Source organism: Thalassophryne amazonica, chromosome 12, assembly GCF_902500255.1.
Source record: "Thalassophryne amazonica chromosome 12, fThaAma1.1, whole genome shotgun sequence".
Classification (NCBI taxonomy): domain Eukaryota; kingdom Metazoa; phylum Chordata; class Actinopteri; order Batrachoidiformes; family Batrachoididae; genus Thalassophryne; species Thalassophryne amazonica.
In genome coordinates, this window is record NC_047114.1 from 41,945,924 (window position 1) to 41,958,793 (window position 12,870).

General features: G+C 40.1%; 1 protein-coding gene across 1 annotated transcript in view; it reads left to right on the plus strand.

Moving 5' to 3' along the window:
• The first annotated feature begins 5,204 nt into the window (after positions 1-5,204).
• LOC117521220 (MAGUK p55 subfamily member 7-like) overlaps positions 5,205-12,870 on the plus strand; it is a 94,317-nt gene continuing 86,651 nt past the window's right edge. Inside the window, exons 1-3 of the mRNA XM_034182561.1 lie at positions 5,205-5,298; positions 5,995-6,072; positions 10,934-11,014. Coding sequence (XP_034038452.1) covers positions 5,206-5,298; positions 5,995-6,072; positions 10,934-11,014 — 252 coding nt within the window. The 5' untranslated portion in view covers position 5,205. The remainder of the gene's footprint in view (positions 5,299-5,994; positions 6,073-10,933; positions 11,015-12,870) is intronic.

Sequence of the window (12,870 nt, forward strand, 5' to 3'; positions counted from 1 at the left end):
TCGGAAGCTAAGCAGTGCAGGGACTGGTTAGTACTTGGATGGGAGACCTCTTTGGAACACCAGCGGCTGTGTGTGTTACTCCAGGTTACACTGGAGTTGCGTCAGGAAGGGCATCCGGCGTAAAACTTGTGCCAATACCAATGCAGACTTGGCTGTACCCGGTGTGGCGACCCCAAAACAAAAAACGGGAGCTGCCGAATGGACGACGACAACATTATTTTTTTTATTTCTTGGAATTTGTAAAGATGTTCATTGCACAAACTAAATATAAGGTTTACTGTTCATACAAATAATCACTTTTACAGACATTTCTTTTTCTATTAAATTCAGGGAGTGGATATGTGCTATCTTAAAAAAGTAAGGCCCTTCAACTGCTCCCTCACAGCAGATCCAAGCACAAATTTCTTATGCCGGATGCTTTTCCTGATGCAAATCCATATTACATAGAGAAATTAGTGAACTCAAGATCTGCATGTGCTGATTAAGTACTTCAATTTAATATTGCCACAAATCAAATTTTTGCTTATTATTTTACATCGAATGAATATTCTAAAGTTATTGCATTTGCCATTATCTTCTACCATTTGCTACTGCAGACAACAGTTAATTCCATTGTAATGACTAGTATGGACTGTTTTTCTACTGTGCTCATGTGAATGCATCATCAGAGGTATCATGGGTGTCTTGGTAACTTATGTCGTCTCGTTCATGCTTGGGTCATCCTGTTTTTGTTTTTGTTTTTTTCAGGATGGGCTGCAGGCCATCCATGATCTTTATGTTGTGTGGGCCGCCAGAAAGAGGAGGTACTGCTGGCCCACCACCAGAGGGCGCCCTGCCTGAAGTGCGGGCTTCAGGCACGAGAGGGCGCTGCCGCCACAGACACAACCGGGAGTGACAGCTGTCACCATCTTCATTTCATCACTCCATAAAAGCCGGATGTCATCTCCACCTCGCTGCCGAGATATCGTCTACTGTGAAGGTAATTCTCTGCTAAACTGAAAACACTGACTAATAGTCTGAACTTCTTTGCAGCCGTTTTCCTGTACGTGTTTCCTTATCTGTGGGATTGGCGTTTGGTGTGATCAGCGACGGCTTCGCTTCACACCCCAACCAGATAAGTGGTTAGACAGGAGCTGCACTGTGTGTGATTAGAGGTGGAGGTGACTTTCCACCTTCTGGACTGTTTTTGTTACTGGGTGTGCACACACCCACATCTCACTGTTTGTGCTCCTCGCCAGCAGTACAGATCCGACAGTCGGGGACGGTGATCCCCTGGGAATTCGGGACTTGGCGGCTCCAGTATTCTCCGGGTTCTGTGGCGGTGGGAATCGTGTGGTTCCGGCTCTTCTCAGGACAGACGTCTTCTATCCTCGAGCCTGCCCACACGTCACCTTGGTGTATTGACTGCTGTCAGATTCTGTGATTGTCTGTATCATCGTTGTGCACATTCACAACATTAAATTGTCACTTTTGGCTCATCTATTGACCGTTCATTTGCGCCCCCTGTTGTGGGTCCGTGTCACTACACTTCCCCAACACTTTATCGTTTTAAAATGTTGTCATGATAAAATTAACTGAACACCGCAAGATATGTAACACTATAAGTCAAATGTTGCTTTATTGAGTGACTTGTTCATGAATTATTGACATGTTCACATACAGTACATCTCATAGTAAAACAGCTCAGGTATTACATTGGGCCGACAAGTTTCTTTATCAGTGTACTTGCAACTCCAATATGCTGTGCTTAAATAGCAAAAGCTTTATATTGTCCAAATATGTATTTAACTATTTTATCACAAGAAATTATTTTATTTTACCATAGCTGGGCTGGTACTGGTGACAGTATAGAGTTGGGTCTGCAGTAACATGAAATTTTATTGATACCTGGTTTGATCTGGGCCAGGCTTGACACATTGGCTCAATGAAGTACAGCCCCTGATACAATCCGATACTATCAGTCAGAGAGGGTGCAGGCTATTTTAAAAGTGAATGATCAGAGTCTACAGGAGTAGTTTTATTAGTAGATAGCAGTCTGAAGTGTGAGGACAATCTCTGGTGAGTGCACCCTGAGCTTTTTGTTATTCTGATTTACTCATATTTTGACATAAAAACGATGTAAAATATGACCGTTGTATTCCTACTATTTATTAACTCATTTGTTAGGGTCCACAAAATTTTTATTTCTCACTGTGGCTTCTCTCTCTCTCAAACGCATACATGCATATATATATATCGTGATATATGTGACTGATCAATGAAGCAACATCATTGAAGCTGCACTGTAACACACAGAATGGTGATTAGCCCTAATAATGCAACCCCTAATCAGAAAAAGTTGAGATGCAAAATTTCAAAAAAGCTTCCTTTTTCATTGCGGACATTATGAACCCAAGATATTTCATGCTTGTTTCTGATTAGTTTCATTCCATCAGTTCCTGTATTTAATGCCTCTACATTCCAAAAAAAAGTTGGGACACTAAATGGTAAATGGACTGCATTTATAGAGCACTTTTCCATCTGCATCAGACGCTCAAAGCGCTTTACACATCAATGCCTCATATTCACCCCAATGTGAGGCTGCTGCCATGCAAGGCACCTACCGCACACCAGGAGCAACACAGGGATTAAGGACCTTGCCCAAGGGCCCTTAGTGATTTTCCGGTCAGGCTGGGATTTGAACCGAGGATCCTCTGCTCTCAAGCCCAACGCTTAACTACTAGACCATCACTGAAGCATTTACCACTTTGCATTGTTGACATTCCTTCTCACATTACTTAAAAAAAAAATTTGACATTGAGGATACAAGTAATGCAGCATTTCACGTCTTCCATTCTTCTTGCAAACATGCCTTAAGGTGTACAACAACAGTGTTGTCATCTTTACATTTTACATTTCAAAATTTTATCCAAATTCTCAAATGGGGACAGGTCAGGACTGAATGCAGGCCAATTCAGTCTCCCTCTGCTTCTGTAGACATCATGCCTTTGGAATGCATGCAGAATGTGGTTTTGCAATTTCTTGTTAAAACATGCATGGCCATTCCTGGAAAACATGTCCTCTTGAAGGCAGCATATATTGTTAAAATGCCTCAATGGACTTTTCTGCATTAATGGTGCCATCACAGAAGTGTACTGTAAACTACCTTTGCCAAGAGCACTGACACAACCCCATACTATGACATGGCAGACTCTGGTTTTTGGACTTTCGCTGATTTCATCTTTGGTTGTGAGCACAGAGTGTTCATTTCTTCAAAAATCAATAAATAAATTGCTAAAATGAAATCTGGAATACTGATTTATCTAACCACAATACATGTTTCCACTGTGTGATGGTCCAATCCAGATGCCTCTGAGCCCAGATACCTTCACATTGCTTCAGGGAAAGTTTAGCTTCATTTTTAATCAGTAAAGTTTTAAGTGGCATTTGTGAATGTAGCTCCACACTGTAGCATTTGACAAAGGTTTCCCAAAGTAATCCCTTGCCCATGTGGTTGTATCAGTATTGATGAATGACGGTTCCAGATGAAGTGCACCCTTACTCCTTTGTGCAGTGAAATTCCTCCAGATTCCTTGAATCATGTAATGATATTACGCACATGGGGGGAACTAAGCTCATTCCTTCCAATCTTTCTTTGAGGAACATTGTTTTTTAAACATTTCAATATTTTTGCAGTGTTTTTGTTGACAAATTGGAGATCCTCTGTCCAGCTTTGCAATTCAAATACTCAGACTTTCATGGATGCTGCTTTTGTACCAAATCATAATTACAATCATCTGTTGACATCACCTGTTTCAAATAACATCATTTATTTTCACTAATTTCTAAATCATGAGGTCATACTGTCTACAATGAAATAGAAGTCAAAGTAAATGCAAAGATCAGTTTTTCTTTCTATTCTTTAAATTTCCATTTCCACATTGTCCTAACATTTCCTAATTAGGAGTTGTACCTGGACCACTACAATAATAGTTATTTTTGATGGTGGGAAAGGTGACATCAACACTGAAATATCCAATTCTGCCATAAGGTGGCAGTAACATCTTAGAAGAATAATTTTACAGTTTTCCTTCCCTTTCAAATCACAATTTTTCTTTCTGTCTCACACTGTCAACTTCCACTAGACTCGTAATATGAAGTAAACTGTAAAGGAACATTAAACAGTTTATTCTATTATGTCAGAGGAAGGATGTTGAACTGAGTAGAACACTTACACATGTAGATAGATAGATAGATACTGGCTGGGATGAGGTTAAAATAGATTTTGTAGGTGGGGTGGTGATGGTCTAGTGGTTAAAGCGTTGGGCTTGAGACAAAGGATCCTCGGTTCAAATCACAGCCTGACTGGAAAATCACCAAGGACCCTTGGGCCTTGGGCAAGGTCCTTAATTGCCCCCTAGTTGCTCCGTGTGTGTAGTGAGCGCCTTGTATGGCAGCACTCTCACATCGGGGTGAATGTGAGGCATTATTGTAAAGCGCTCTGAGCGTCTGATGCAGATGGAAAAGCGCTATATAAATGCAGTCCATTTCTGAACAGAAGAACCACAGGGGAAACCCAAAATATGGTGGTTCTCATTGGCATACGCTGGTTAAATGATCATGGTGTGACAGCTGCATAACTTGACGTAGCTAGCGTATTCGCCAAATTTTTCACAAGTCGGCATGCGCTGGCTAAATCATCAAGGTGTGACAGGCCCTTCAATTTTCATAAACACTTCATTAAATGTCAGTATTAACCCTTTAGATGTTGACAGTTACAGGGGACTCTTGACTCAGGCTGATTTTGTGGAGAACACAGAATGTCAGAGTCCCACAAACAAATTTTTTCTTGAGAACTGTGGCCACCAGCAGAATCAAAAGATCACGCATGTGATGTGATAATTAGGGATAAAGCGAATGTCACCACTTACTGTCCAAGTAACGTCTTTTGTGAGTCTCCCAAGTATGTAACAGTTGACCATGTTGGATTGTACTATGCAGGGAGCGTGCTTGAGATTGTAATGTTTTAACAGGTATTTTGATTTGGTTTAGTGTAAACATGGGCAGACTAATACACTGACTTAACTGGGTTGAAAGCGAGGATCCCCACGTCACACAGCCTAATATTTGTCACAAAATCATACTGGTGATTTACAGTAAGAGGTTGGAAGACTGCCTTGGCATGTGTTTGATTCTTGGTCCATCCTCCAGGTAATATCATCAACAATGTCAGTGAAAGCATCTCATCTTGACAGAGAAGAAGACTACAGGTTCCTCCACAGCATGCTGGTTGAAAAAAAGCTACATCTGCTATTCAAGGTGAAATGGGATGGGACATTTTTGTTTGGTGCTCATATGAGAGCGCTTTACCGCCTGCTTTGCTTTGGCACATGCAGCGTGACTGTCAAAATAGAACCATTCTGGCACATAGAGAACACAGAAATGGGGAAAAAGCACAGAAGCCTGGTCATTTAATTTAACTTCATTTATTTTATTCATTTATTTATTTGTAGGGCTGAGAGGTGGTGGTGGGGGAAGGGTATTGATTGAGGAGCCACTCCCATCTCTGTTTATACTGAAATTTCTTGTCATGCAAATCATGTCGAGAACATTATGTTGAAAGACATTCTGGGGTAAAATGACATTGCTCCATCTCCCAAAATAAAACTAATCTCATCCAAATTGAGCTTAAGTATGAACTTTTTGGGTTCCTTATTCTGAACTACTTGAATCTGCTAAAAACAGGATGTTATCTTTTATTCTGATGTGATTCTGACTTTATCAGTATCTACAAATGAACATCTGTCTGAAAAAAAAGGGATGTGAGTTAATCAAGAGATTGTCATGACTGTTTTGTTTTTTTATTTAACCAGTTGGGTTCCACCCTGACCAAAGCGCTTTTAATTCCTGGTATTTCAAAGGACTGTGGTTTTGTTGGGGTTTCTGTTTACCTTTTGGCGCTGTGACAGAATATATAATAACTGTAAGACTATATTGTGACACTCTACTCGACAGATCCACGAGCAGCTGAAGCATTTTGAGAAGCAATGCCCAGTCCCTTCTCAGGAACAGGCCGAAAGTCTGGTCGCGAACGTAAGTGACTCTCTCCAAACATCTTTTGCAGACAGACCCGCTGCCGAGAAAATCGACCTGACCTCAGAACAAACACGGAATATTTGTCACCACTTATACCCTTCTCACACGACTTTCCTGTCACACACAGGCTTAAGTGAAGCGCGTGGTGTACAGCCCCGTTATGTATTACATTTTGAAACGTTATGTCAAAGCGATGTCATGCCGGATACTCAAGATGTTTTAAGGCGTGCTTCAGACCTGCCAGAAGTAAGGTCAGCAGGGACAGTGCCTGGTGATCGACTGCTAAAAGCATTTAGTGCCTTGTCTAATGTTTCAGGTTGGAGGAATATAATTAATTTGAGATTTAAGATGAAGTGACATGGCGCACTCCCGCTACCGCTACGACCCACAGTTAAACAGCCCGTCTCTGTTCCACTCAGATGTACATCTCATTTCTTACCAGTCCCTTTACTTCATCTCATTCAGTCTCCCTCTTCTTTATTTCCTGATTGCTCTCCTTTCCTTCTTTCCTTTACTTTTCCATCCTCACATCCCCTTTCCAGTTCTTCCATTTCATTATCTCTCATTGTTTCGGCCATGTTTCCATACCCACAATCCTCCTCTTCTTCTTCTTAACTCCCTTTGCTTCAGATTCGCTCTGACAGCCACCCTCCGCCTGGCTTATATCCTCACGACCTACTGGAAGGGCCAAACCATGAGTCTGTTTCCCCTCAGAGAGGCTTCTGTTTGCTCACAATGGAAACTAATGACCTTCATGCATTGTGTTTTTGGAGACTGCCTCAACATCTTGAAGCAGTAGAAGTTATTACAGTAATACACACAAGAGGACGTCCGTGCACACTCACTCACTGCCTCTCTGCCTGCTGCAGACGATTGTGGCAACCCTGTTTTAGCTGTCGCCACACCTATTGTATAGCCTTGAACATTAAACATTCAGAAGGTTTTTTTTTTTTTTTTTTTATCAACAGGGGCTAAATAGGAACACAGAAAATTAGCATCAACCAAGGAAAAGCACTTTACTAATGAAAGGCACCAGAGGGCTGATACAAACCCTGTGTGCTCTCTGCTCTGCACACTAGGATATATCTATGTCCGACAGTTCATGTTACCAATCAATCACAAATATTTTGCTGTTCAATATAACTTTAAATAATCTCTCTAGCCCTTTTGGCTGTGGCGATATAACAAAAAATGTTTTTTACACCATGTTGACCTTGACCTTTGTCTGATCCTCTTCAAAAATTAATCATCAAGATATCTGCCCATATAATATTCCAGTCATGCTCAATGAAAATGTGTCTAGCTGTTTTTTTGTTTTTTTTTTGTTATCTTGTTCATAGTCAGACCACACACAGAACCAATTACAATACCCTGCTTTGCCGTTGTGCAGGGTAACAAGATGAGCAGTAGTATCTTAATAACTAGCCCCATCTGAGGATTTGTAAAGTACTATTGGTCTTTTTGGCAGGTGATCCTGAAAAATAGAATAACTGTTGTGGAACTGAACCTGGACCACATCAGAATTTTGCTCCAATGCAAGAATTCCAACGTGTGCAAAGCTGTGGTGTGCAAGCAGAAGTTCAAATTTCCAAACTTTTCAAATATTCAGGAAAATGAAACCTTAACCCTGATCTTAATCCTGCCCATAAACCTAAACCATTTAAAATCAAATAAATTGCAAGGTTGCTATATACAACTATATACTATATACATCTATATACTATATACCATTATATTCAACTCCAGCACAGAAAATTTGGGATTGTATGGATAAAGAATGTAACAAAACCCCTGCAGTAATTCATACATTTACTTTGAACTCTGTTTCATTGCAGACCACATGAACCCAAGTTATTGCTTATATTTGTTAGTATACATCAATTCCTGCATTTAAAGTTATAGAGCATTTCAGATTTCATAAACCCTAAGAAAATTTAGTTTCTATCAAAATCCAAGCATTATAATGTAGGTTTATTTTTGTAACATGTTGCAAAATTACATCTCATTTTAATGAAGAGAACAAATTAATTTTGTGGAAAATTCCATAGTGAATATTTTCTTTTACGTCATTGCCATTATGCAGATTAACTGCAGGAGGAAGCATGTATGCGCATGTGTGATGTTATGAGATTACCTGTGCCTCATCTTATGTTAGCATCCATAAGATTTCTTATAAATCACTTCCAAATCTACTAAATGTTCCTTTGAATTCCTTTGAATTTCTCCCCCTCAGGGGTTGAAATTCTAAATTCTTTTCAGACAGCATGAAATTTGATCACATTGGTAATATAATATTATGAATCCCTTATCTAAGTGTTAAAGAATAAAATTATAGTGGTGCCAAAGAAAATTCTTTTTATGACTTAAATCGTAAAAAACCCTGGTGGCTGCCCTTCCTGGCCCCTGTGCCCTTCCACTGCCCTTTTTCTCCTGGTTTCTCCTGGGGCCCTGCATCCTGGACCCATTTCCATCATTGCTTATGGTCGGCTTCTGATGTGCCGGAGTGGTCCACGTCATATGGTAAGGTTCTGTACTCTTGTCTTGGCCCAACACACCAAGCCACAGTAGTGATCGGATATTTAGCTGTGATCTGGGTCTCTGTGTGTGGATGGTTGCGTGTTTGTGGCCGTCACCACAGTTCGGTTTTGGGTGCTCTCAAGGGGATCAAAACTCTGGTGTCCTAGATTAGGGTATGGATGCTCACTAATTAGACAACAGACTGTTGCTGTCACTACTTGTTCATGTGTGGTTGTTTGTCCTGGTATGTTGTATGGTTGGGGCCCCGTCTCCTCGGTGTCTCACTTCACAGCTTTTGCCTTCACCACTTGTCTTTCGTTCTTGTCTGTCTTTGTGTTGTTTTGGTGGTCGGCCCTTCCTGATAGAAGTTGCTGATTGGCTTTGAGTAGGATGTTGCAGGCTTATCGGGAAGGGCGGATGGGGGTCACACATGCACACCATGTTCACTCATGCAGTACATACCTTCTGTTTTGCAAGAATAAATGGCATATATGTGTACTAATGTTTATAAATGGTTCTGCAAGTGTGGCATTTACCATTACTGTGTATGCAGACAGGGAAAAAAAAGGTAAAAAAAAACCCAGTGGCACTGACACTATATCTTTAAGGCCTGCAGCACATACACGTATAATGCAATGCTAAAATACCTTTGGCTGTATGAGCATAAAAATAGCAAACACAATGTGACCTTTTGACTTCTTAAAATAGATCAAGGTTAGCCATCTTTGAACTTGTCCATGGTCTGTGTCCCAAGAATGGTCCCTGTGAATTTAAACACCCTGGCAGTAACAGTAATGGACTTATGCTGAACCCAGATAGAATGATGGACGGACACAAATTCTTTGCACTACTCGATGGCCATATTTTGGCCTCGGCTAAAAAAAAATCCCCTAGGCAGTCAAATTGTTTTCTGTCTTGGATTAGCAAAGATTGTTTCAAAAGCCATTAAGTCCATTTTACAGTAATTTTGCACGAGTAATTTTCCACTGTAACTCATGAAATGTAGAGAAGTCTCTTTAACTTTTCCTGAGTTTTATAGTTAAAAACATTGTGAACTCAAATTTTACAATTATCATCATTGTCCTTTAAGTAAAAGCTCGCTCATGGTACAGGGAGTCCCAAATAGGAAGTGCCAAATTTTGAGTCCACAGTGAAACAGGAAATGTCAAACACTTCCTGGATTGACAGATGAGATCTCATGGAATCTCACGGGAATACAGTGGCAAGTTCACACTGAAACAGAAAGTGCCAAATTTTGAGTCCACAATGAAACAGGAAATGTCAAATGTTGAACACTTCCTGGCATGGGTAGAGCTAGAGCAGAGGCCAGGGTTGCACTGGACTCGCCTGAAATCTGATAGGACACATATGATTGACATGCCACGGCACCGCACGTCTGGTTAAAAAGAGTTGCATTTTGAAATCAGTTACACATATTGACTGCTAGGCCCCTCCAGTACAGTAGCTGGTGCTGTGCACCACAAAAAGTTCTAATCCAGCTTAGCGGAAGAAGAAAAATGTTTGACTCATAGACTCCAAATGACACCAAAGTTATACCGGTGAGTAAACAAGTGTATTTTATGCAAGAAATGAGGTCCAGGTTGTTAAAAGTGGCATTTCTCCTTTAATTCTGGTTGCCTTATATGTACATGTTTTTCCAGTGATTTTTAAATGCGCAAGCAGCTGTTGATTCATGAGATATAATGTGAAGATGCTCAGGCTGAAAGAAATACAGGTAATTTACTCCTAATCTGTTCTGTATAAAACCTGTGTAACTAGTTTTAATTTAAGTTCATTTAATTTATTTTCAATTATATAGCACCACATCACAACAAGGTTGCCTCACACAAGTAAGGTCTAACCTCACCAACCCCCAGAGCAACAGTGGTAAGGAAAAACTCCCTCTGAAGAAGAAACCTCAAGCAGACCAGACTCAAAGGTGTGACCCTCTGCTTGGGCCATGATACAGACATAAATTACAAAACAATTCACAAAACGAATATACAGGAAATATTAGTTTCCTCTTAATTTTGCTTTCTGAAGGACTTATTTTTAAATAACCTCTTAATTTTGCTGTCTGAGTGACACACCAGTAACACAACTTTAGATAAATAAATCTAAAGTTATCTTCCTTAAACTCAAACTGAAAGCAAATCTCTACAACTTATAAATATAATATATATATAACAATATAAATTAATTAAAAATATAAAATTCAGCTTCCTGATGAAGTGGTTCAGTCGTTCGTTCATGTCCGCAACATATACATATTAAAATGCATGCTATATTTAAACCCTGGCTGTGTTTCTCTCTCTGTTTGTTTGTTTGTTTGTTCCTCCAGTTGATAAAAGAGCTGATATGCCAGGGGTGGAGAGATGAAGTCAAAGAGCTGGTTGCTATCATTTCTAAACCTCACTTTAAGGTAAAGAGTTTTTCCATCTATGGCAGTATGGACCATTTATGATCACTGGGGTCAAAGGGCAATATAAAAGTTTGTTGTTGTTTTGTTTTGTTTTTGTTTTTGTTTTTTGTTTTGTCCATTTTGCCCCAAACTTGGCATGCAAGTTGGTGGGTTCTGGAATTGCCCAGATGAGGGCCAAGGTCAATCACTGGAGTCAAGGTCATTAGGCACAAATGTCAGGTTGCCGTAGCTGTTACTGTCTTCAAGTCCTAGTGACAATAACCACAAACATCATGCTGTGAGAAACAATTATACAACAGTGTGCAAGTAATGGAGTGGACACAATAACAAGGAATTACAAGGGCCCTCAGAGAATCCAACACCCATAGCTCACTTTTGACACAGATTCATACAAACAATGGAAGGTCATGTGACCAATGGAAATGTGTCATATTACTTTATGTTAGTATTTAATAGGAACATCAGTGTATCTTTAACCACTTCATTAGAATAGTAGAGAAGCTTGAATCTTCTACTGGACTGGGTTGCTTGACACGAGGACGTTTCGCTTCAAATCGCAGAAGCTTCCTCAGCTAAAATTCTTGCTCTGGTGGTCTGACTTCTGTCTTGACTCTTGTAGAGAAGAATACAAGTCCGTCTGAGAAGTCTGAGAAGAAGTCAGACCACCAGAGCAAGAATTTTAGCTGAGGAAACTTCTGCGATTTGAAGCGAAACGTCCTCGCGTCAAGCAACCCAGTCCAGTCGAAGATTCAAGCTTCTCTACTATGGAAACCACCTGGACAACTGAGGGCCTACACAGATTCATTAGAATAGCCAAATTTTGACCTTGTCCTGTGCGTTTTTCCTTTATATCACATTAGTCTATCCTAGGATGACCCTCAATCATTTGCGTTTGGCCCAAATAAGATCAAAAATTTTGTTCACACTTGAGCAGATGAGCATTTGTGTTATGAGATTCTCCGATCTTATTTTTGGGGACAACTGTTGTTGAGAAGCTATGCTTAAGCTGTGAGGAACACACATACCTCCCTCCCCAGGGAGGGTGAGAGAAAGTTTTTTTTATAGTATGTAGATATACCTGCTTACTTCAATTAAGGGTCATGAAGGGCTGGAGCCTATCCCAACAGTTATGGGGTGTGAGGCAGGGTACATCCTGGACAGGACACATAGTAACAAAATCACAGGCTACAAATTATCAATGACAGATCTGCTTAAGTAAAGTAAATCGTTTCCAGGCAAATTTCCATATTTGAGTTTGAGGGAGATAGTTTTAGAAAGTTTTATTCTTTATATTTTTGTATTTCTTGTATTTGAAATGACATAAACAAATTAAAATGTGCGATATACCAAGTGTTCCAATACTTTTGGAGGACACAGTATCCTAACCTGTAACCTGTCGTGTTAGCATGAAGGTCATGAGAGCCTTTGACTCCCCATGGGTAGGATGCTAGTGCATTGCAAGTTATTCCCAATCCAAATCTGGTACTCAATTACAGCTGGGTGGAGTGGGACAGTAGAGATGAAGGATCTTGTTCAAAGACACAGACAGGATACCTCAAATTGACACATCTGGAATTGAATCCCAGAGTTTAAGTTGGCAGTTCACCTCCAATTCAAAACCTCGCTCTGTCACCATCAGTTTAAGAACAGTTAGTAAAGCAAAGCTTCATTTAACTAAAACAAACAATAAATAAATAAAAAACAGCCAAATCATGACCCAAAAATGCTAACATTAACGATTTATGGGTGATATTTGTGTCCCTACAACATGCTGTATTAAATTCCAGTCAACCACACGGAGTGTCTGGTTTTCCAGTGAACGGCACACATCTGAGTTTTTCTCCAAGAAAAGCTGG